General features: G+C 58.2%; 3 protein-coding genes across 3 annotated transcripts; 1 reads left to right on the top strand and 2 right to left on the bottom strand.

Moving 5' to 3' along the window:
* Positions 1-1,907: 1,907 nt before the first annotated feature.
* BESB_068690 (uncharacterized protein) lies at positions 1,908-10,525 on the bottom strand (the record flags this gene model as incomplete). Its single annotated transcript, XM_029365262.1, has 7 exons — positions 1,908-4,466; positions 4,962-6,277; positions 6,921-7,163; positions 7,771-8,262; positions 8,563-8,963; positions 9,211-9,635; positions 10,406-10,525. The coding sequence occupies 7 exons, from the start codon at positions 10,523-10,525 to the stop codon at positions 1,908-1,910; spliced, it is 5,556 nt and encodes a 1,851-aa protein (XP_029218845.1).
* Positions 10,526-13,695: 3,170 nt separating this feature from the next.
* BESB_068700 (uncharacterized protein) lies at positions 13,696-14,271 on the bottom strand (the record flags this gene model as incomplete). Its single annotated transcript, XM_029365263.1, has 1 exon — positions 13,696-14,271. The coding sequence occupies one exon, from the start codon at positions 14,269-14,271 to the stop codon at positions 13,696-13,698; it is 576 nt and encodes a 191-aa protein (XP_029218846.1).
* A 3,710-nt stretch (positions 14,272-17,981) lies between these two features.
* BESB_068710 (uncharacterized protein) lies at positions 17,982-19,414 on the top strand (the record flags this gene model as incomplete). The annotated part of the gene is made up of 3 exons (XM_029365264.1): positions 17,982-18,130; positions 18,454-18,507; positions 19,111-19,414. The coding sequence occupies 3 exons, from the start codon at positions 17,982-17,984 to the stop codon at positions 19,412-19,414; spliced, it is 507 nt and encodes a 168-aa protein (XP_029218847.1).
* Positions 19,415-19,722: the final 308 nt, after the last annotated feature.

Below are 19,722 nucleotides of genomic sequence, written 5' to 3' on the forward strand. Positions count from 1 at the left end.
GAGGGTTTAAGGTTTACGGAAATGCGAGAACAGAAAGTCGGTGAAAATAAAGCTTTAAAAGCAGGAGTAGCTTCGTGAGGCACAGGAGCGAGCCTGATAAAGAGATGCGGCAAAGACGTGTGCCGAGGAAAAAATCAGAATCAGCCTGAAAGCCGGTCAGCTGTCACTTCACGCCCTTCTGCTCGGGATGCGAAAGGGATGGCGTCGTTTTAGGGATGTGTCCGCATTCAGAGGGAGCAAAATATGCAAGAGTTTGTGTCATCTCTTTTTTCGAGTGATGAATCACAAGTTGTAACTCGCTCCATAGGCGAGCTCTTGTCTCTAAGTCTTATTTGATGTCGCTGTCCGCCGACAGCGACATCGGTTAGTCTTTCTGGGCCCTTCTCTCCGCATGTCTTCTCCGTCCCGCTGTATGCGTGTTGGCATCCTTCGCCGCGTTGAGGATGCGATGCTTGCGATGCGCGGTTGCCATCTCTTTTTTCTTCGCTAGTCGTTCGCTGATCTTTATTCCTCTCCTCTCTGCAAGTTTTTTTCTCCGTGCTTCGCTCTCCCTCCAACTTGCCCGGTTGCTGCGCATATGGCTCTCTAATGTGTGGCGCTTCCCCCTGTTCTTCCCTCCTCCGCGGTGCGCGTTCCTGGCTCGCCTCGAGCCCGTTTCTGCCTCGTTTTGCTTTCTGTCGAGTCCTCTCTGCTTTTGCCTTAGTACCGCGAGGAGCCAGGCGTCGGCGGAGATAGCGAGACGCGCTGCGAGATTTGAATCAGAATTCGTCACTGCCGTCAGACGAGATGGGGGGGGCGGTCCCCTTAACAGAAATAGATGCTGGAATAGGCTTGTATCTCTCTGCTTCGTTGAAATATGGATTTAGAAAGGCAGAGATGAGAGAGCATGCGAAGCTAGAAGAAAGCTACGGTCCAGAAATGGAAACTACTACAAAGTAAAAAATGGGAGCGTGCCGGTGGCTGCTGGCCGCTGAAGCGTTGTGCGGCTTATATGAGAGGTGCAGAGCTCCGGTACAGAAGTTCGTAGCGAGTCCGCGGCTCTCTAGTCGAAAGAGAAGCGCCCATGCGTCTTTCAAGCCAACGCACGAAGATGAGAGTCTTAACGAGCAAACTCAAAAGTCCTGCAACTGGTTTTCCGCACGCAAAACACCTCCTACGTGCGTGCGCTATCCCCGCGCGCAGGGGCCTGGAGTAAGAAAGACTACGCGAAACCCACATACAGGCAAGTAGATACATGTATACACATATGCATATATCTACGTAAATACTTGTAACATTTGAACGCAGACATACTGACAAAAAGGCCCCTGCGGATGCACGAACACCAAATGAATGCTTGCGCGGATCCATCTACACACACACATACGCATATATATATATATATATATATGTAGATATCCAGATGTGTGTGAATAGGGTTGGTTAGGAGGCGAAGGCAACGCAGTCTGCCAACTGTCGTGTGCGTGGCAGACGAAATGCCAGGGTTTGACGCAGGCAAGAAGAGGAGTCCAACGGAGGGATAAAGATAGCAAGATGGGCGCTCGTTGCGGACACGATACGGGCCGCTGCATCGCACCTCCGATAGACCGCACAGATTCACACAGCCTGCGCAACGCCGCGGAGGTGGGCCGTGCGTTCCTCTCGCGTTCCCCTATCTCGATTTCAACAAGCTTCCACGCCGTTCGCTCGGGCGACATGAGTCATAAACCCGTCCGCGGCGCGAGTCCATTTTTATCAGCCGGTCTCTTCACCGCTGCCCTCCCCTCCGTCGTGCCTTTCAGCCGGTGCCTCCTCGCTCACCTCGGGTTACTACCACAGAGCTTCTTCAGGGCGACAGAGCGTCCGACAAAGAAGAGGTGATGCCTGCACGCCTCCTCCCTACATCCCTCGCCTCGCTTCGTGCCCGCCTAGCGGCCTCCGGGCTCTCTCTGTGCGGCGGAGTTCCCCTCGTCGTCGACTTGCGCGTCTAGAGAGACGTCGCTATCGCGCGAGGCCTTGCGCGTGCGCCCAAAGAAGATATCGAAGGCAGGGAAGTCTGCAAGGTGGAGCCCCCTGACGAGTTTCGAGGCCGCATCTTGCGTCTGTTTTTCATCCGCGGGCCTCTCGGCCTCTCGCTGTTCTCCGTCTCCGCCATCTATTGCGCCGGGCGCGAAGCTCGCGCTGGGGGCGCCCGTCGGTCGCGGGCCGCGTGCGGGGGGGGGGCGGCGGTGCGTGACGATTGCGATGTCTTCGCCCCCCAGGCTGATCACGGGCCCGACATATCTCTCCCGCTTGTCGCCTCGCTCTCTCTCTCTGGCACTGTCTCGATCCTTAGTCGCGGCGCGCGCGCGAGACGCGAAGGCCGCGCTGCTTCTCCGCGCGTCGCGGCTCTCGCCGTCGGGCTCTGTCTCCTTCCGGCTCTCGGGCCGCGCCCACGAGGAACCCAGCGAGTGAGGCGAGGAGCTGCGTGAGCCCGACGCGGAGCCCCGCTGGCTAGTCGGGCGCGAGCGCGGCCGATCGCTCACCCTCCGCGCCTGCGCCTGCTGCCACTTTTGCAGTTCCTGTGGAGACAAGTTCGAGGCGAAAAGGGCAACTTCTGGCGCGTACCCGCCGCTGGTCGCGCGTGCAATGACGGCTTCTTTGTCCAGCGTCGAGCCGAAGGCCGCGCCCGCGAGCTTCACTTCGCGCGCACGGACAGTCAGGGCCTCGGGCTTCTCGCGCTTCCGCGGCAAGTCCCGCGCGAAAACGTCCTTCTCCTCGCTCTTCGCGCTCGTCTTGGTGCCCTTCTTCTGCGCGGCAGGCAGCAGATAGGGCGCTGCGGCGTACACGGACGCCGTCAGCGGATTCTCCTTCTCCCAGCGCTGCTGAAAGTAGTTGTCCAAGTACTCGCGCACGTCGGGCGCGGCACCGCCCGCGGCGGCCGGCGCCGCATGTGCGAGCGCGAGGCGCCTCGCTGGCGCAAAGAGGAGGCTGTCCACGGAGAAAAGGGACCGAGTTGCCATTGCCGAGGGCGGGGAGGTCGCCGCGAAGACCGGCGCCGGCGCGGCGACGCGCCTCGAGGCCGGCGCAGAAGACGCCGCCGGCACGAGGGCGTGCAGCGAGGAGACGACCTGCGTCGAGGCGATCAAGCGGTGCTCGATCTCTCTTCTGTCGGGCAGCCGCATCCACCAAAAGTAGAGGAGCGAAAAGTAGGTGGCGACCGCAGACTCGAGGGCGCGAAGCAGCGGGCAGAAAAGGGCCGCCTGCATAAACGCAGAGAGTCGCTGCGCGCCGCCCTCGAGCGCGTCCAGACACGTCGCCAGCGGCGAAGCGTTTGCAAACAGAAACGAAGGCAGCAGCGCGGACAAGATCGACGCGAGTGCGCGACAGCGCGACTGTGTGTCTTCCGCTAAAAAGGTCAGCAAACCGACTCTCTCGGCGCTCGGCGAACTCGCGCCCGCAGACGACTCGAACGAAGACAGTAAGGAGAGATGCGAGACGGGCAACGGAGACGAGGCCCGGCGCTCGACAGGCGGCGCCGCGTCCGCCGGGTCGGTCACGTCTGTGCAGGAATACGACTTGTCCGTGGCTGCGAATTGGCTCGCCAGGCTCGGGCGGCGCTTCTCCTCGCCGTCGCGCGTCGCCTGAGGCAACGAGGCGGAGGAGGCGCTTTGACGCCGACCGAGAGTCACTGCGCGCGCGCTGGGCGGCCCGCGCCGCCTCAGAATCGCAGAAACGTCAACCAAATTCCATATCGGCGAGGCGCCCAAACCCGCAGAGCTCGACACGTCCGCGGCGGCCGCAGGGGCCGTGGAGTCCTTGCTAGGCAGGAAGGGCGAAGCTGGACCGACGAGCGAGGCGAGCCACGACGAGGGCGTGAGGCCTCTGAGGTTCGCGGGCTGCTCCTTCTTGTCGCGGCCTCCTCGCGCGGAGTATCCACTCTCGCCGGCGTCGCGCTCGCCGTCCTCAGGGGTCGCCCCTACCGCGCGGGCTCCGTCGTCTCCCTCGGCGCCGTCCGCTCGGGCGTCGAACCCCCCGGCTGCAGCGGAGCCGAAGGGCAACGAGCAGGAGCCAGTCGAGGACGCCGACGACAGGCGGCCGCAGCTGTCCTCAGTCTCTGCGCAGGGCAAGGCGGCGGCGTTTCTCGCGTCGAGGTTCTGGTGCGGCCTGCCGTCTGCGATCGCATCGCTGCCAGCCACGTCCGCGCCGCCGAGAGCGGCCTGGGAAGCCTTTTCAGTCTCTGAGCGCCGACTGAGCTCGCGCTTCAGCTTCTCGTCTACGCGCGCCTGGACGCGCGGGTCTGTGACGAAGCCGAAGAGGAGGAAGCCGACAAAAAGCAGGACCCGGAAGACGATCAGCGGCACAAACGTGGCCCCGTAGAGCAACAGCGACCAGAGGAGGGCGTGAACAAACAGCAGAAGCAGGGAAGCGAACGAAAGGAAAGGATCTTCCCAGTTAAACGCGTAACGCAGCTTCTCTGTCACCGAAGACAGATAGCCCGTCGCAATCTGAGAAAAAAGGCACAAAGCAGCGACCGCGTCAGCGTGGGAATTGTCATCTTCGGTATTTCACGAACTACAGTGTCTGTTTAGTCGACTTGAGTTACACAGGTCTGGGAACGACTTTCCCTCGCTGCGTGCTTGCTCGGGAAAAAACACAGAAATCCACATCGACAGACACGCAAGCAGGAATACAAAAAAATTCGTGCCAGCGAGACACAAACCGACATATTAGAGCTTATTGCACTTGCCCGCAGATGTATGTGTATATATACGTGTAGGTGTATATGTATATGTATATTTGAATATATAAGTAGGTATGTCTGCGCGAGTTTTCACAGGCGCATCATTGGGCCGTCGTGGGCTGCCGGTAAGCCTCTGCCCTGTGGAGGGCGCATCCTTCACGGAGGCGCAGCTTACGCCTGCCTCCTCTTGTATCAAATGGATGTTATCTATCATACAGCAGACTAGCAGGGCGCGTCATTTTCCAGCGAGAAAATTTACCTGGAGACCAGTGGCGAGTTCAATTAACTTGTTGAGTTGTTCTTGCACGAGAGGCTCGGCTTCGTCGTCGGCGAAAACGGGCCAGGTCTCGTCGGAGGCGAGGCCTCTGCCTTCTTCGCCCTTCGTGCTTTCGCGGACAAAGAGCGTGATGTCTCCAAAAGGCGAAGAGACCTTCGAGACGCGCCCCGCGCGCTGCGCCGCGGCGCTGCAGCCCTCGCCCTTCTCGCTGTCCTCCCAGCGGCCCCCGAGGACGACGCTGTCTTCCTCGCGCGGCGCAAAGGCGGCAGGCGGAGCGGGCGCGGCGCCCTGAAGGGGCGAATCGCGATCGTTTCGCTTCGTCTCGGCGCCCTCGGAGCCGGCGAAGAAGTAGTCCAAGGACTGTCTGCTGTCGGGTTCATCGTCGCCTCGCGGGTTTTCTGCGGGGCGCTTCGCGACCGGCTCCGCTCCCGAGAAGGAGAAGGAGGAGCGGAGGGAGGAGAGGCCGAGCGCAGCCAAGATGGCGGCGTCGGCTGCATCAGGCGGCTTCTCCAGGCAGTTTCGCCTCCGCCGTGCGTCTCGCGCCTCCGCCGCGTCGGCCTCGAGGTCTTCCTTGCCTTCGGCGTCGCGCAGAGGGCGATCGACGGCGAGCGCGAGGCGCCGTCGAGCGGGAGGGCGGTTCTCGCGGGTTTCCTCGCCCTCGCCCATGACCGAGCAGGAGGACCCTCGGCGCGGGCGCGGGGGCCAGGCGCGGCCCTGGTCGGCCCTGTTCGCCTCTTTGAATGCCTGAGGCCACGCCGCGTCATCCGAGAAGCCTTCCTCCCAGTCGCTGCCCTCGGGGCAGTCGCCCAGCGGCGCGACGAGGGATCTCGAGCTCTTATCGCGCTTGTCTTTGTAGCGGAAGAACGGCGAGGCCTCCGGCGGGGCGGGCGGCGCAGCAGCACCAGCCGAAAACGCAGGGGTCCCAGAAGACGAAGAGCCGGAGGCCAGCAGGCACGCAGGCGCCGAGCAAGACGCGAGCGACGCAGAGGCTGAGAGCGACGGAGAGGCAGAAGGAAGCAAGAGAGAGAACGACGGTGACACCGGCGCCGCCCATGTCGGCGTGTGAAACGACAGCGGCGGCGCCGCCAGGGGGACGGTCGCGCGCGCGAGGTGAGCCGCGGCGCCTCGAAAAAAACGATTTTGACGTAGAAGAAAATACGAAAAAGAGATGAAACCGACCGCCAGAAACACACAAGCCGGGACTTGCCACAGAGGCGCGAGACACGTGAGGTAAAACAAGTTTATCCAAAAAAGAAACCAGCACGCAGACCCCGACCACGTCCGGTCCGCCAAGTGTCCTAAAAGAAAAACAGACCGCACACGCCGACAAGAAAGACCAAAATGCCGCATGTGAAATGCAATCGGGCACTCTGCCTTGTCTCCCGAGAGCCTTTTGAAGCCACGTTTCGCGTCACGTGCGATCTTCACGAGGTTCGCTTCTTTCACTGGGGCTGTGTATTCGTTGAGCAGACGTCCCTGTCGGCTTTATGGGATGTGCAGAAGCAGGCGCTTTTCTCTGCGGCCGCAATCAGTTCAGGGCAGTCTCTGGCGTGTCCTCTTTCACCCAGAAAACACACAGGGAAAGCTCGTGTCTGGTGGCAAAGCCGCGCTAGATATGTTTCAGCTAAGTGTCAGACTCTCAGCCGTCTCCATCCCCTGCGTCGTCTCAATTTCACCCAACCACGAAGTCTCCGTCTGTGTTACGATCCGCGATTGTGTGCGGCTCTTCGTGGCGTGCACCATAAACCCCACCCTCATCTCCCTCCTTGCGTTCTACAGCTGGAGTTTTGCTTCCTTCAGCATCGATACGGAGGTGCTGGGCGTCTATGCACGCTCCCTCTCGCGCGTCTACCGCGTCAAGCCCCGGACCGTTCTTTCGTTTTCGATTGCGCGGAAGACGCCTGCGGAGCGACAGAGCAGGCGCCGCAAACTCAGTCTTACCGCCGAAGTGGAAGAAGAGGTCTATCCAGCGGGGAGGCTCCTCGAGAACGTCTTTGCATCGGCGCGAGAAGGACTCCACGAAGTGCGGCTCGGGCTTCAGCGGCACCACCCAGAGATGAGACGGCGGCAGCAGACACGACAGCAGCGGCGAGACTGCGGGTTCATGCAGCCACTCGAAGGCCACTGCGACGCGCAGAAAGCCCAGAGTGCTCAGGGGATTCTTCATGCCAAACTCCTCGAAGCCTGAAACATACATGAACACGCAAGCGGGAGTCGCCGACACGTGCGCCAGAAACCCAGACTCGAATCCTGAGACACCGACGGGCTTGCACCAGCGACGGAGGAGCGACTAGGCACCCGCTGGATGCCCATGCACGCAGAGAGACTCGGCGAATGCGGCGCGCCCCATCGCCCGTGGAGAGCAGACACGAATCCCGAGATCCAAAAAACCGCTAGAGCGTAAAACCGCCATCTGCCAGGATGGGGCGAAGCACTCCAGGCGGGATGCAGCCCAACTTCGTCGATTTGCGTCTGCTGTGTATGGAGCCGCGAGCTCGAGGAGACTTCACGAAGCGCGGCCTGGCAAAGGTGTGTGCGGCGCACTACGCGAGACCGGCAATGGCCAAACCAGTGCGCGCCACTGGAGTGCGGAGGTCGCCGCGGCGTCTGTGAGCGTGTTGCTGATGAGCCTGTGCTCACGCCCGCCACTCTCGCGGGTCCGCATTTAGCCCTCCACACCCCGATTCGCATATCCTCGGGGACGCGTTCTCTCTCTCTGTGTTTCTCTTTCCCCTTCTCTCTCTTTCTCTCCCTATCTTTCTCCTACCTTTTTCTCTCTCTCGCTTCTCACCTTTGACGGGCTTGAGGAATTTTCGCTCGGATAGTTTGTTGTTGTCGGGGAAGAGCTGCACCCAGAACTCTGCGCGGCTGACTCTGCGCTCTTCGCTGTCGCCTGCGTCGTCGGCCTTCCTTAATTTTTCGCCTCGCTCGCTCCGGCCCCACATGCGCTCGCGCACGCTCTGGACGCCGCGCCACAGCAACGACTCTCTTCTGTGGCGCGATGCAGGCTCGCCGCGCCGCTCGTGCGCCTCCCACTGCGGAGGCGTGGAGGACAGAAAAGCGGAGAGCGGCACGATGGCGCGGCCGTAGAGGTAGCGGCCCTCACGCGAAGACGAGGAAGAAGACGCCGCCGGCAAGGTGGAGGCCTTGGGGACGCCCGAGGGACTCAGCGAGCTATGCGACAGCGTCGCATGCGAAGAGTGGCGCGAGGTGGGAGGCGAGTCGGAAGGCGGAGACGGGGAATACATGCGGCTGCCGCGGCAGCTGTCCACGCTGCACGCGCCTACGAGGCGAAAGGAACCGACACACAAGCGGAACGTGCAAGAATTCACAGTTGGCGTGAGGAACGGCACAGAAGCCAGAAATGGAAAAAAGCGTTAAAGCAAGCGACCGGCGGCTCTTCGCTCCTTCGCTGACTTCTCCACAGGGTCAAGAACAACCCTCGCCACGACCTGCATACGAGTCTCGGACTCTCGCCGCGCAAGCTCCGTCCCTTTCCACGCAATTTCTGGTCATGTCCTTGTATCGAGTATTCGCGCTGGACTGCCGGCTTGCATCTTTCTTAAGACAACGGTCCGCTCACCCGCCTCGAGGCCTCGCTCTCCGTCGTCCTGCCCCGCGGCCCTGCCGGCTCCGTCGGACCGCTCCCTGTTGCCGGCGCCCGCCGGCGCCGAGGCCCCGAGGGACGCGTCCGTGGAGGAGCCCAACGCGCCCGCATCGCCCGCGAGGCCCCCGGTCGCGCCGGCGGACGACTCAGCGGAAGAAGCCGACGCCCCGCCGGCAGGGGACGCCCGCGAGCGCGAGTGGCGGCTCGAATGGTGGTGAGAAGAGTGTCTGCAGCTCGAAGAGACAGAGGCGCCGGCGGCCCCTGGAGACGACGACGAAGGGTGGATGATGATGTGGCGCTTCGTCTTCAAAGCAAAAACGTTGATGCAGATATCTGTCCACAGGTCCCGAACTGGGAACTCGTAGGAGTCGTTGAACCTGCAAGGCACATGCCAGACACACGCAGACAAGCTGCTTCACATCTGCATGGCGCAGCGTGCCAGCGGCGGAGAGAGCGGCGCGACAGCGGAGACAGAAAGAGACACGCGAGGCGGCAGCAGGCCTCACTCGGGTGGAAGCCGATCTCCACGAAGGAGAGACACTCCTAAAGTCTCGGCATCTATCGCCCCGTCATGCGTATGCTTCTGACAGCCTGTTAAACTGTCTGTGCGTGCAAGTTTCTCACAGGATCTCGTTTGTCGAGTAGGCGTCCCGCTGCTCCATCTTGTAGCACGGACTTCTTTGCTCCTGATTCTCGACATGAATGACTGTCTGCCACAGCAACTGCTGGTGCTGCTGCTGCCTCTGCAGCATGGCCACATGAGGCAAGACGCGGCCGCCCTCGGCGGTGAAAAGCACGAGGGAGCAGGAGCCGACGCAGATTTCCAAGCGCCCTATGGGGCCTTGGGGGACGAATAGAGACGCGGCCGACGAGGAGGCATCTCGTGGCTGCGCGGCGCATCCGCTCTGCGCGGACGAAGCGCGCGACACAGGCACCGGGGAAAACGAGGGCGGAAACAGGGCGTCGAAGTCTGGCGAGCTCTCCACGTTGTTCTGCTTGTAAAAGTACTTGGCGTTCACCACGCGGTTCACCAGACGCGAAATGTTCCACTGACGAAAAACCGAGACCGCACGAATACATCCACGCATGTGCGCAGGCACACCCGCCAGACACGCCTCATCGCCAACAGCCGTAGAAGACAAATGGGACGAATATGTCGCCGCAGGTTCGCATCGCCACGAGTTATAGTGAAGCAAACGCATGTAAAATCTGCATCAAACCTCAACACTCGCTTCTTTGTCTGCTCAAGAGGTCCAGTGCTAGGCGCCCTTCAGTGGAAGAAGCTCCGCTCAACAGTTCGATCTCTCTATCCAGCGTTTTCGAAACTCCGGAGATAGACAGCCGTCTGAATATCTGCAGATCGCCGCGCTTCCCCTTCTTTCACTCAACACGTGAGACAACTCGCACAGCGACCCAGCTCCTCAACTTGAAAGAAAACTTTCCTCATAGTTGCGCAGCGGCGACTCATGTGCGCGAATCCTCAGAACCACGCGTGAGCTGTGGGCCGTCACGCGAGTGCCTAGATCTGCGGCGCCTCCAACGAACTGGATGACTCGAGTCTGCGACACCATGTGCCGCTGATTATCAGCCTCTAGTTTAGCGACCCCCCGCTCCTTCCTCCCCCCCTGCCCCCGTCCCAAGGCGGCCGACCGGATTTTACAGATAGTCTGGGACTTCTCTGTAAAGTCGACGAGAGACGGACTTGATATTTTACTGTATATAGTATATATAATATACACAATGTATACATGAGCCGTCTATCTACAGGGCCAGCGCTGGAAAAGGGAGGCGACTAGCCGCCCGAGGAGGAGGAACGCACCTGCTGCATGTTTTGCAGATTCTTGATGTGCACATCTTGGTTCTGGACAACGGCGTCGAGCACGCTGTCCATCACCCGCTCTCCGAGAGCGGAGATTTTGGCGGAGAGCCACGACGACATCCTGAAAAGCAAACACCAAATCTCAAACCCCCCACGCTTGAAGAGAGACTTCGCTCACGCCGCAACGGAAATCCGAAAGCCGAGCGGACTTTCCTGCGCGAGGTGAAAGTCTCAACCCCCCTACCCCAACGACGCGCTCCAGAGTCGGCACGAAGTCGCGGGTGATGGCCCTTCACAGATCCATCCGTGGCATTGCGTGACGAGCTAGGGCTTCACCTGAGGAGAAGATGTCGTCAAAGAAGAGGCGAAGCCGTTGAGAGTGAAAGCGCGACTCGATGCATGCAGTGCCGCGGATTTCAGACACTGTCTAGCCGGAGGATCGGCAGAGGCGCCCACCAGTAAACTTCCAGTACGCCGACGAGGCCGAGTCAGCTCCTCATCCCCATCACTCACTTGACGCAGTGTCGCAGGAACGAAGGGCGTGGGTCGGCTTGTTGAATGGACTGTTTGTTCTTCAGCGGCCTTCCCTCGAGAAGAGCTACAGGGAAGAGGGAGAGTCTGTCATCTTCGGCAAGAGTCTCGCAGGGAACACGCCGAGAACGAAGCACAATGGAAAGACAATAGGAGGGAAAAGCGGCGGAACGAGCACTGGAGAGGGACAGCCCGCGGGGGCGAGGCCCGTTGATGGTACGGCGGAGGCGCCCGACTAGAGCTGCCAGGCAGGCATGACAGCGGCTTGACACCGCCTTCGCATCGACGCAAGCGGCGGGAGAAGACGAAAGACCGGGTCGCCTTTCGGCATAGACACGTTCCCTGAGCGCACTGCTCTCCGCGGATTCACTCTGCGGCGTTCCCCCACCGCAGAACGTTGTTCGGATGTCAGGCTGATTTCAGGTTTTGGGTGGTCCCGGACACGCAGGTGCCCTCTGGATCCTCATCTCTCTTCCACTGCAAGAATTGTGTGTCACGGTGGCCAAAGCCATGCCGGGAAAGGGAGTTCTTCTTATCACGGACTGGCGAAGACATTCAGAACGCGCTGCCTCGCGGCACGACGTCGCTACAGCGGAAGGGGAAACAAACACACTGTGCAGTAGTTTCGTCTGATGCATGCAAGAAAGGACCCCACGCGTATGCTGGACGCCGCAAACTTTGGAGAGACACAATCGAAAGTTTGCGTACGAAACCAAGTTCACCTGCTCTTGATCGACCAGTGTCTGGACAGACCGGCGGGTGCCGCCGCCTGCAAAGACCGTGGACGATATGGGGCTAGCGAGCACTTTGACAATCCCAGACAAAAGACGGAAAAAGGAAACTTTGTCCTCTGAAAAAAGTGACTAAAGACCAACGGAAAAGTCGGGGAGGGTCGCAGCGCAACGCCTAAGCAAATATAGCCGCGGCGCGGGTCAGTGCGCGTGAATGCACGGATTGAAGGCGCACGCCAACAATAGGGTACCCGAAAAAGAAGACATGGGAGAAATATACGAGCAAATTCAGCGATCATGGGAGACTCAGGCTTGTGCAACGGCTTCCAGCCAGATATTAAGCCCTTGAACGCAGGAAGGTGGCTGAGAATAAAACTCGGCACGCCCTCCCGCCACACGCCTGAAAACCGACGGTCGACTTCAGCAGAGTTCTGGGATCCACATGTCTGTCTAGAACCATGTGTCGGCAGGCAGGAAGCGGTTGAAACATGTTTTTCGGTACACCAAGCAGGACAACGGAAGAAGAACGCTTGCTGTCGCGATCGCACGGCAGCATGCGAACCTCGTGGCAGCCTGGCTGAGCATGTGCGACACCGTGCCACGAGTCGTTCGTGGAAGCGATCCCGTTCCAGTGACTTCTAGTGAAGTACAAGCTTTTCTTTGAGCGATGAAGCGTGAAATGACTCCTTTCTTTGAAGCGCTAGAGACAGGGCAAGTCAGCTGAAAAATGGCGGCGGCCTACGCTCAAGCAGGTAGCGGTTCCGCGGCGCCGCTGAACACTGCAGCCCCGGAACCCCCAACCCCAACGACAGATCGTGTGCGAGTTATAATTCGAGCGTCTCCGTGCACATGTGATTTGGTGGCAGCGTCATTCATGCCTTTTGTGATATCCGCTATCTTGTGTCACCTTGTGTAAATAGGAGAAGGGGACAGGAGTAAACGAGTAGCATATCTCTGCGTATGCACGGCGTCCACCCGACACCCCCCCGCCCTTTTCCAAGCTGGGAACGAGACGTTCAGTTCAAGCGCCTCTGCTTTCCGGACATGTACGGACGGAAGTCGCTGGCTTGCTGCTCCACTCTTGTTACGCAGAAATTAAGATTACAGGTACCGCTTCTATAGGAGGCGGTGCGCCTAAGGATGGCGCCGGTGCAGTGCATAGTTAGACACCGTACAGAACAGTGCGTTCCACGGACAGCTCTCCGAAATTGCACCCGAAATTAAACGCATTTAGGACTCTGCAGCCCGCTGAAAACATCTGGTGGCACATCCTGCAAATTAGATATCGTGCTAGGCCTCCACGTGTCCATCGTCGCTACCCTGGCTGACCTGCGCCACCTCAAGTCACCAGAATTGTTTACTTGGTCATCAGACAGCTAAAAGGCGCCCAGAACCCAACGAATACCACCAGATGGACCCAAGTGAAAGTATCCTCATATTCCAGAAGAGGCAACAGGCCACGGTGACCAGTCTGCCTCGCTAGCCACAAGTGCTGCAGAGGAGAGCTACAGCGAAGCAAGACGTAGCATGCCATCAGACAACTCTAAAGATACTGAGAGAGTGTGGCGACACATTGTGAGGTCTATGCTACCAGCTTCCCCTGATGAACAAGCCATGCAAATGGTTCTTCAGTGCTTTTTTGCAAGCTGCGATCCCGACAGCGTTCATGTGAGATGGTTGTAGTGCAGCATCCTCACAGCAGAACTCTTCGCGAAAAAAAAAACAATTCGCTGCTGAGACATCCCCAGCAGCAGTGTGCCAGTGTGAACTGAATTCAGATAACGGCCGAGTTGCTTGACTAAAAAATGTCGGGACTGTTCATGTCGCCATCCACTGGTAAGGTCATGCACTCAGAGAGCGACCAAAAACCTATGCAAATGCGTAGTTGGGCAGCGAGCGCGGGTCCGTTAAAAAGCCACGCAGCTTCATGCAGAGCCTACTCCAAATATAGCCAGAACATACGTACAAAGCCTCGATTGACAAGAGAGAGGGGTAAAAAAATTTTGCAATCAGCGGAGGTTTCTCAGCTCAAAAGGAGCTGAAGCCGGCGAACAGTGCCGCCGAGAGCGCGACAATGGCGGAAGGCAAAAACGCGCTCGCGGCAGTGCTTGCCTCCACATAAACTGTGTATTGCTTATCTTTCTTCACATCCTTCAAGATGAAGCAGTAAGTCGCGACTTCCTTCAGATAGTAAAATGCAGGCGTCCGAAACAAAATCGCTGATTCTCCGTTCACGTGTCCGGTGGTGACGTCAACAAACGGGTATTTCTCCGGTGCCTCAGGAAACACCTCAGCCCACTCTTGGCGTAACTCGGGGTCGCATTTGCTGCCACGCTTCTTGTATACCTGTCGGCTGATCTCAAGCGGGTCATGTAGGACATTCTGCGGTTCAGAGTTATCGACCACTAGAGACTGAGAAGGTCCGAGTTTGACGAAGAGGTCGACGTCTTCAATAATCCCTCCCTTGGGAATAGTTACCACGAACGAGCCCTGGGGGACCTCAGGCGCTCCAAAAGCAAAAAGCGTCACGCTAGCAGCTCCGGCGACGCAGGCGAGAAGGATGAGCCTCGCACAGCGAAGGCCGCGAGTGGCTGAGGTCCTCATCTTGGTATTCACAGTGACACGCCAATACACGCCAGAGAAGTGCCCTCGGAAGTTCCAACCGCGACGCCAACCTGGAGTGTGCTTGGATGAACTAGCCGGTTCACCCTATCGTGTTTGATGCGGAATCGCAGTGGAACGCGATGCTAACCTGCTGAGCAAACCAGAGGCAACACAAGCAAATCGCGGTTCAACGAAGTGCTGGAAGCCGCGCATTCACCGTGCAGGGCTGTGTTGTTGGCTCCTTGTTGTCTGCGGCGAAGGAGACTAAGTAACTCTAAAGCACGCAAACGCCACTTCTAAGGTAAATTTCAGGGCACCACAAACTGTAGATTGGTAAGAGTTTCTGTCATGTTTGGCTCGCCCTTCGCCTTCGGGGGGTGAATTATCCGCATGCGTAGTCAAAGCGAAAGAGCGAATGACCCCGAAAATGGGGTCGAGTCAGCGCCAATGCCTGCTTCAATCGTGAAAATGAGGCTTTGCGTCCTACCTGATTTAATTTGCTCAACAAGAAGCGTACGTTGATGGTTGAATATGCTTGGAAAAAACTGCTAGCGCTGCGCTGGCGGCTAGCGGCCGGCGCCGGTGTGCCAGTGGAGACGGGGAAGTGGAGAGTCGTACAGTAAGGCTATGGTTGTCCTTCAGTTTCCTACAAAAGAAAAACATAATCCACGGACAACCATGCATTGAGATGCATACAAGTGCATCACTCGCTTTGAATCTATCCGTAATTAGCACGCCACAGACAGGCGTGGAGCTGAGCATGCATCCGGCTGAAGGGCGCTACCCGATCGTCTGCCGTCGTCGACGATTGTGTAACCCGGATAACCTCGTGCACCGGGGCGATCATTTCCTTAAACATCGTGTCGCGGTGACCTGCGCGCCTTCCGTTTCAAAGTCTTCAACGAGACTGCCTGTGAAGGTCTCGAACACACAAGCGATTTTTCCCTTGCATCGTAGCATAGGTTACAAATGCGTGTAAAGCACCCATGGTAACCTTTCCGAGCAGATGGTGTCGTTATGGCTCTTGGGGGTCCGGGAACTAATCCGATCACGCCGCCACCGCTTGAGATAATCTGCGTTCTCACCACATTCCCCTGGCTGAGCGAACAACCAAAATTGTAACAGCCATCGGGAGTATATACGCGTAATTATGCCCGGGGCCTGTCGAACATTGCATATTGCCTCCCACATGAAGTAGAACTGTGTACCAGTCCTCAGCAATCAAGGCACATCAAGCTGAAGAGCAAGAGAAACTTCAGTCAGCTGCCACCTATGGGATTTCTGAGGCCTGCAGCTAATTCTAAATCTTGCACGGAACGAGACCGCAACGGATTGACAGTCCAGTTCCTTCCCAGCACACCCTGTCCTGAAACTACTGTAACGGCCGAACCCGTGCACTACTCGACAGAATGAGCTACAGTTCAGAGCTGCTGGACACAGGGATCAATCACTTACCATAAAAAGCTGGACTTCAGGTGCAGAAACACCCTGCCCCTGATATTGTTGACGTTCTTGTGTTGATCGGCAAAGCGCCACGGGAAGCAGCAATGCCCAGCAACGGGCACACAGCAAATAGCAGCGCTGGCTGGCACGCGCGGTATACAGTGTGTGGAGTTCTGTGTGTCGACACTTGGATTCCACGCACGGTAGTTGAGGGTAGGTTATCACCTCTGTCGAGAACTCGCGTTAAGCTTGGGATCCAGGAACAATGCACCAAATGAAGTGGTGGCTCCCTTGTTGACTCTCAAGCAGCACTGCAGATTGTCCCTAGCTCTCGTTGTGTTTCTGGGAGGGAGAGGGCCCAGAGGCAACGTGCTGCGCTGAGGGCGAGGAGGCTGCCCCAGGACGAACTGAAGTGCCCAGGCACGCAGGCTGATGGACTCAGGCATAGAAGCAGCCACTTGCTGTATACACAGCCCGAGTGTCAGCCAGTGGCGTCTTACGCAAAACCTTTCGACAGACCCATAACTACACCTGTAGTACCACCTAGAGTAAACAATAGGATAAAACTAAGAGCAGCCCATAGATCTACAGTTCTTGTAGTTGTATGGCTAGTTTAGAGAATGGATGCGCGCCATCACCTGCTGTAAAAAATCCTTTCAATATACTCATAATGGCTGGTTTTAAGGGAGAGCTGGGTACACTTGCAGCTACAGATCCCCCCCCCCCCCCCCCCCCCCCCCCCCCCCCCCCCCCCCGCCCCCTGGAGGAATTACTCTGTAGACTAGGACTGGTGTTTTGGATGAGACATCTCTGAAATGGAGTGCCATTGTCTTCGGCTGCACAGGGTCCGCAACGCGTGAAACTTTCCGCGGCCTCTACGTTGTGATGCCAGCCAGACCCCAAATCACCACTTTTACCGGCTGGCAGCCAACACCGGCAATGCTGTGGCTGCACCAACCTTCGTGATCCCCAGACGGAACAAACGGCTAACTGTTTTCGAAACAGTGTCCGACTGGGTAGTCAGCCCTGCCGAGCACTATGCCATACCGCGTTCTCGCACCTTTCGGGGCAGATTGCCTCGATCGGTTTCGTTACTTGTCGCGGGAAGTAACGACCATAGAAGCAAAAATTCCTGTGAGTTGGCCAGTGGCCTTCATCTGCCGACACGTAGGCGCCATATTCATTTCCCGCTGGGGTTTGTCTGCGGGTTCCTCGGATTTCGTACAGCATCCACGGGTGGCGCCGTGACCTCCCCAGAAACTACGTGCGGGTTTGACGACGTCTCTCGTCCGTTCACCCATATCCGCCACAATACACTGAACACGAAGTTGGCGGGGCAGAACTCGAGCAATTTTCTCTGGAGACCGCTCAGACCATTTCTGTCCTGGGGCGTAGTGAGAGACAGGATTGCGTTGGAGGAGACAGCCGGCGCCCAGAGGCGCTTGCGCTGAGCGTGTGTCATCGCATGCATGCAGCTGACCGGTGCCTCTGGTCTGGCGACAAAACGTTCCTGTTTCCAGTTGGTTTTGGCGCCAACCATCGCGAACGCTTTAAAGGGGAAAGACCTTTTCTCATATTGTCTCGCGCGTTTGTTATCCGTGCTGGATGTGCTGTGTCCACTCTTCGTGTGATTTGTGTTGCTGACACCGGTCCCACGGTTCCTCTTGCACTGCTGAGCACAAATATCTCCACAGACGCGACGACCTTGATAAAGAAAGGAAAGCGGCGTACAAAAGGGGTGCACGGGATGTGAAAAGGACCGTCGTTCGTTCATTGCCACATCGCCTTTCTCTGGCCAGGGGCCAAACCAGCTTAAGACACCCGGTGGAAAAACGGCTGTGCCGCCTTCCCGCTTTCTCCTCTCAGAATTCTCACACCTCTGCGAGGTCCATGTCTGCCTTCCTTGAGAGTTAGACATTTGTGAGCCTCATCGAAGTCTGCCTCTTCGGCTGAATTCCTGACTGAAAGCGCGGCCGAAGCGAAGCCTTCCGGCGTCCCCCCTTGTAACCTCGACCGCATCACGGCGTCGAGCCAACGGGTGCCCGTCTGTTTCCCCTTACCTCTTTACTTTTTTCTCCCGTTTCTTTCCAGCCAGGGCAGTTCCAGTACACACCATTTTTTGTCGCCGTAGCCACTTTTTCGCGGTCTCCAGGTTCGTTGTCGCTCTTGGTTGTGTGTAGGCCGCAACCTAATCCGTTCGTCCCGTTCCATCGCGGGGGCTCGAGTCCTTACTCCACTCTCACCGCTCTTTTCCTTTCTTCGTCACAATGTCATCTGCAAACTCCGTCGCGCCTGCGCAGCGGGCTGCATGCAATCAGCTGCACTCCGACTACAAGCAGTGCCTCGCGAAGAGCGGCCGCACCAACTTCAGCGCGTGCACCGACTTCCACGCGAAGCTCCGCGCCTGCGAGAGCATGTAAGGAGTTTTCTAGCGATGTTACCAGTCTCAGAAAGCGACTGGGTAGTGGCAGATTCTCGCCTACATACATACAAATTTATAAATATCTAGATGCTTTCGTCCGTATCTGTAGATGAGCTCGCGCGCAGCTTTTAGCGTGAATGTCTGTTCAAGGCCTCTTCAGTCGCACGCACATCTGCAAGCACCCAGTTTCTGCATCTGCGAAATACCGGACTTTTCTTGCGAAAATTGTCTCTATTCTGCGTTCGTTTGGTTGTCGCCTTGATTGGAAGTTGAGCCGAACACCTGCGTGTGAGCGTGTGTGCCGCGTCCCGATGCAGGTTGGGAACGTCCTACTGCATCGAGGAGGGAATCAACTTGATGAAGTGCACCAAGTAAGTTTGAACGAGAAGAGAAGACGTGATTCCGCTTCACAGCGTTGCCGAGGGGCAAACGCCGCCGGAACTCAGGGTGTCTTTCTCTGTCCGCTTGACGAGGTACGCTCTGTGCAGTGGGCTTCGCTTGCCAGTTTACCTCCCAAGCAGCTGCGGCCCTTCTGTCTCCGTATCTCTTGGTTTCCTCTTCTGTTCGTCCTGTGGTGTTCCGCGTCTTTGTTGCTTCGGATGTCTGGCTCTTCTACGGGCGGTGAGGTGCGTTCTCAAGCTTTGAGGCTCTCGTTTTAAACCGCAAACGACGCGTCTGCGCTGACCGGCGGCCGCTAGTGCCCCCCCCCCCCCCCCCCACCCCACGCCACCCTCTCGAACTCTTCAGCCGTCGACTGACGGAGGTCTGCTGGGGACACAGTCACAGGCGTCTCTTCTTTGTTTAGCGAAAACAGTGAACTGCCGTTGTTTTCTTGCCGAAGGAGAAGGCGTGCGCCCGCGGCGAGGGACGCTGGACGCTCGCATCGCCGGGCTGGTGCGCCGCCTGTTGATTCTAGTAAGCCGTACAGCGACACGCCCAAGCTCTGCGCCGTCGGCCGCGTGTTTTCCCCCCAGGAACCCCGACGCCTCGTACTGCGCGAAGGAGTTTGTGGCGATGCGCGAATGTCACCGCCCGGGCGGACCCCACATCGTCGTCGCGCCGGCGACCGCGGCCTCGCCTGCGCGCTACGAGCTGCGCCCCGAAGTGAAGCATCTGTACAACGTCTCGTCCACGGATCTCGGCGCTGCGGTTGCGCCTCAGCGCAACATGAAGCAGCTGGACGAAGTCGCGGACGCTCTCAAGACGGAGCTGAACCTCCCCGGATTTGGCCACGTGCCCTACAAGTGGGAGAGTCTCCGCCCGAACCCCGGAGCCTGAAAAACACGAGAAAAAGAGACGCCAGAAGAGGAGACGCCGCATTCGGAGAAAGCGTGCGCCTCGTGCGGCGATGACAAGAACCCGTGCAAAGTGCTGCGTTGTCGCTCGGGTCGGCCGCGAGGGGACGAAGGCAGGGTGTAGCGAGGGAAAAAGCAGAGGAAAAGGGCCTGTCGAGACTGCGAAGCGCCTGTGTGGTGTCTAGACACTCCTCGCTGTCTGTTTTCCCTTGCTACGTCTTTCGAGCTTTGCATTCGTCTGCTCATGGATCGATCCGCGTGAGAATAGGCGCATAGGAGAGGTCTGGAGAA

This window comes from Besnoitia besnoiti, chromosome VI, assembly GCF_002563875.1.
Source record: "Besnoitia besnoiti strain Bb-Ger1 chromosome VI, whole genome shotgun sequence".
Taxonomy (NCBI): Eukaryota; Apicomplexa; class Conoidasida; order Eucoccidiorida; family Sarcocystidae; genus Besnoitia; species Besnoitia besnoiti.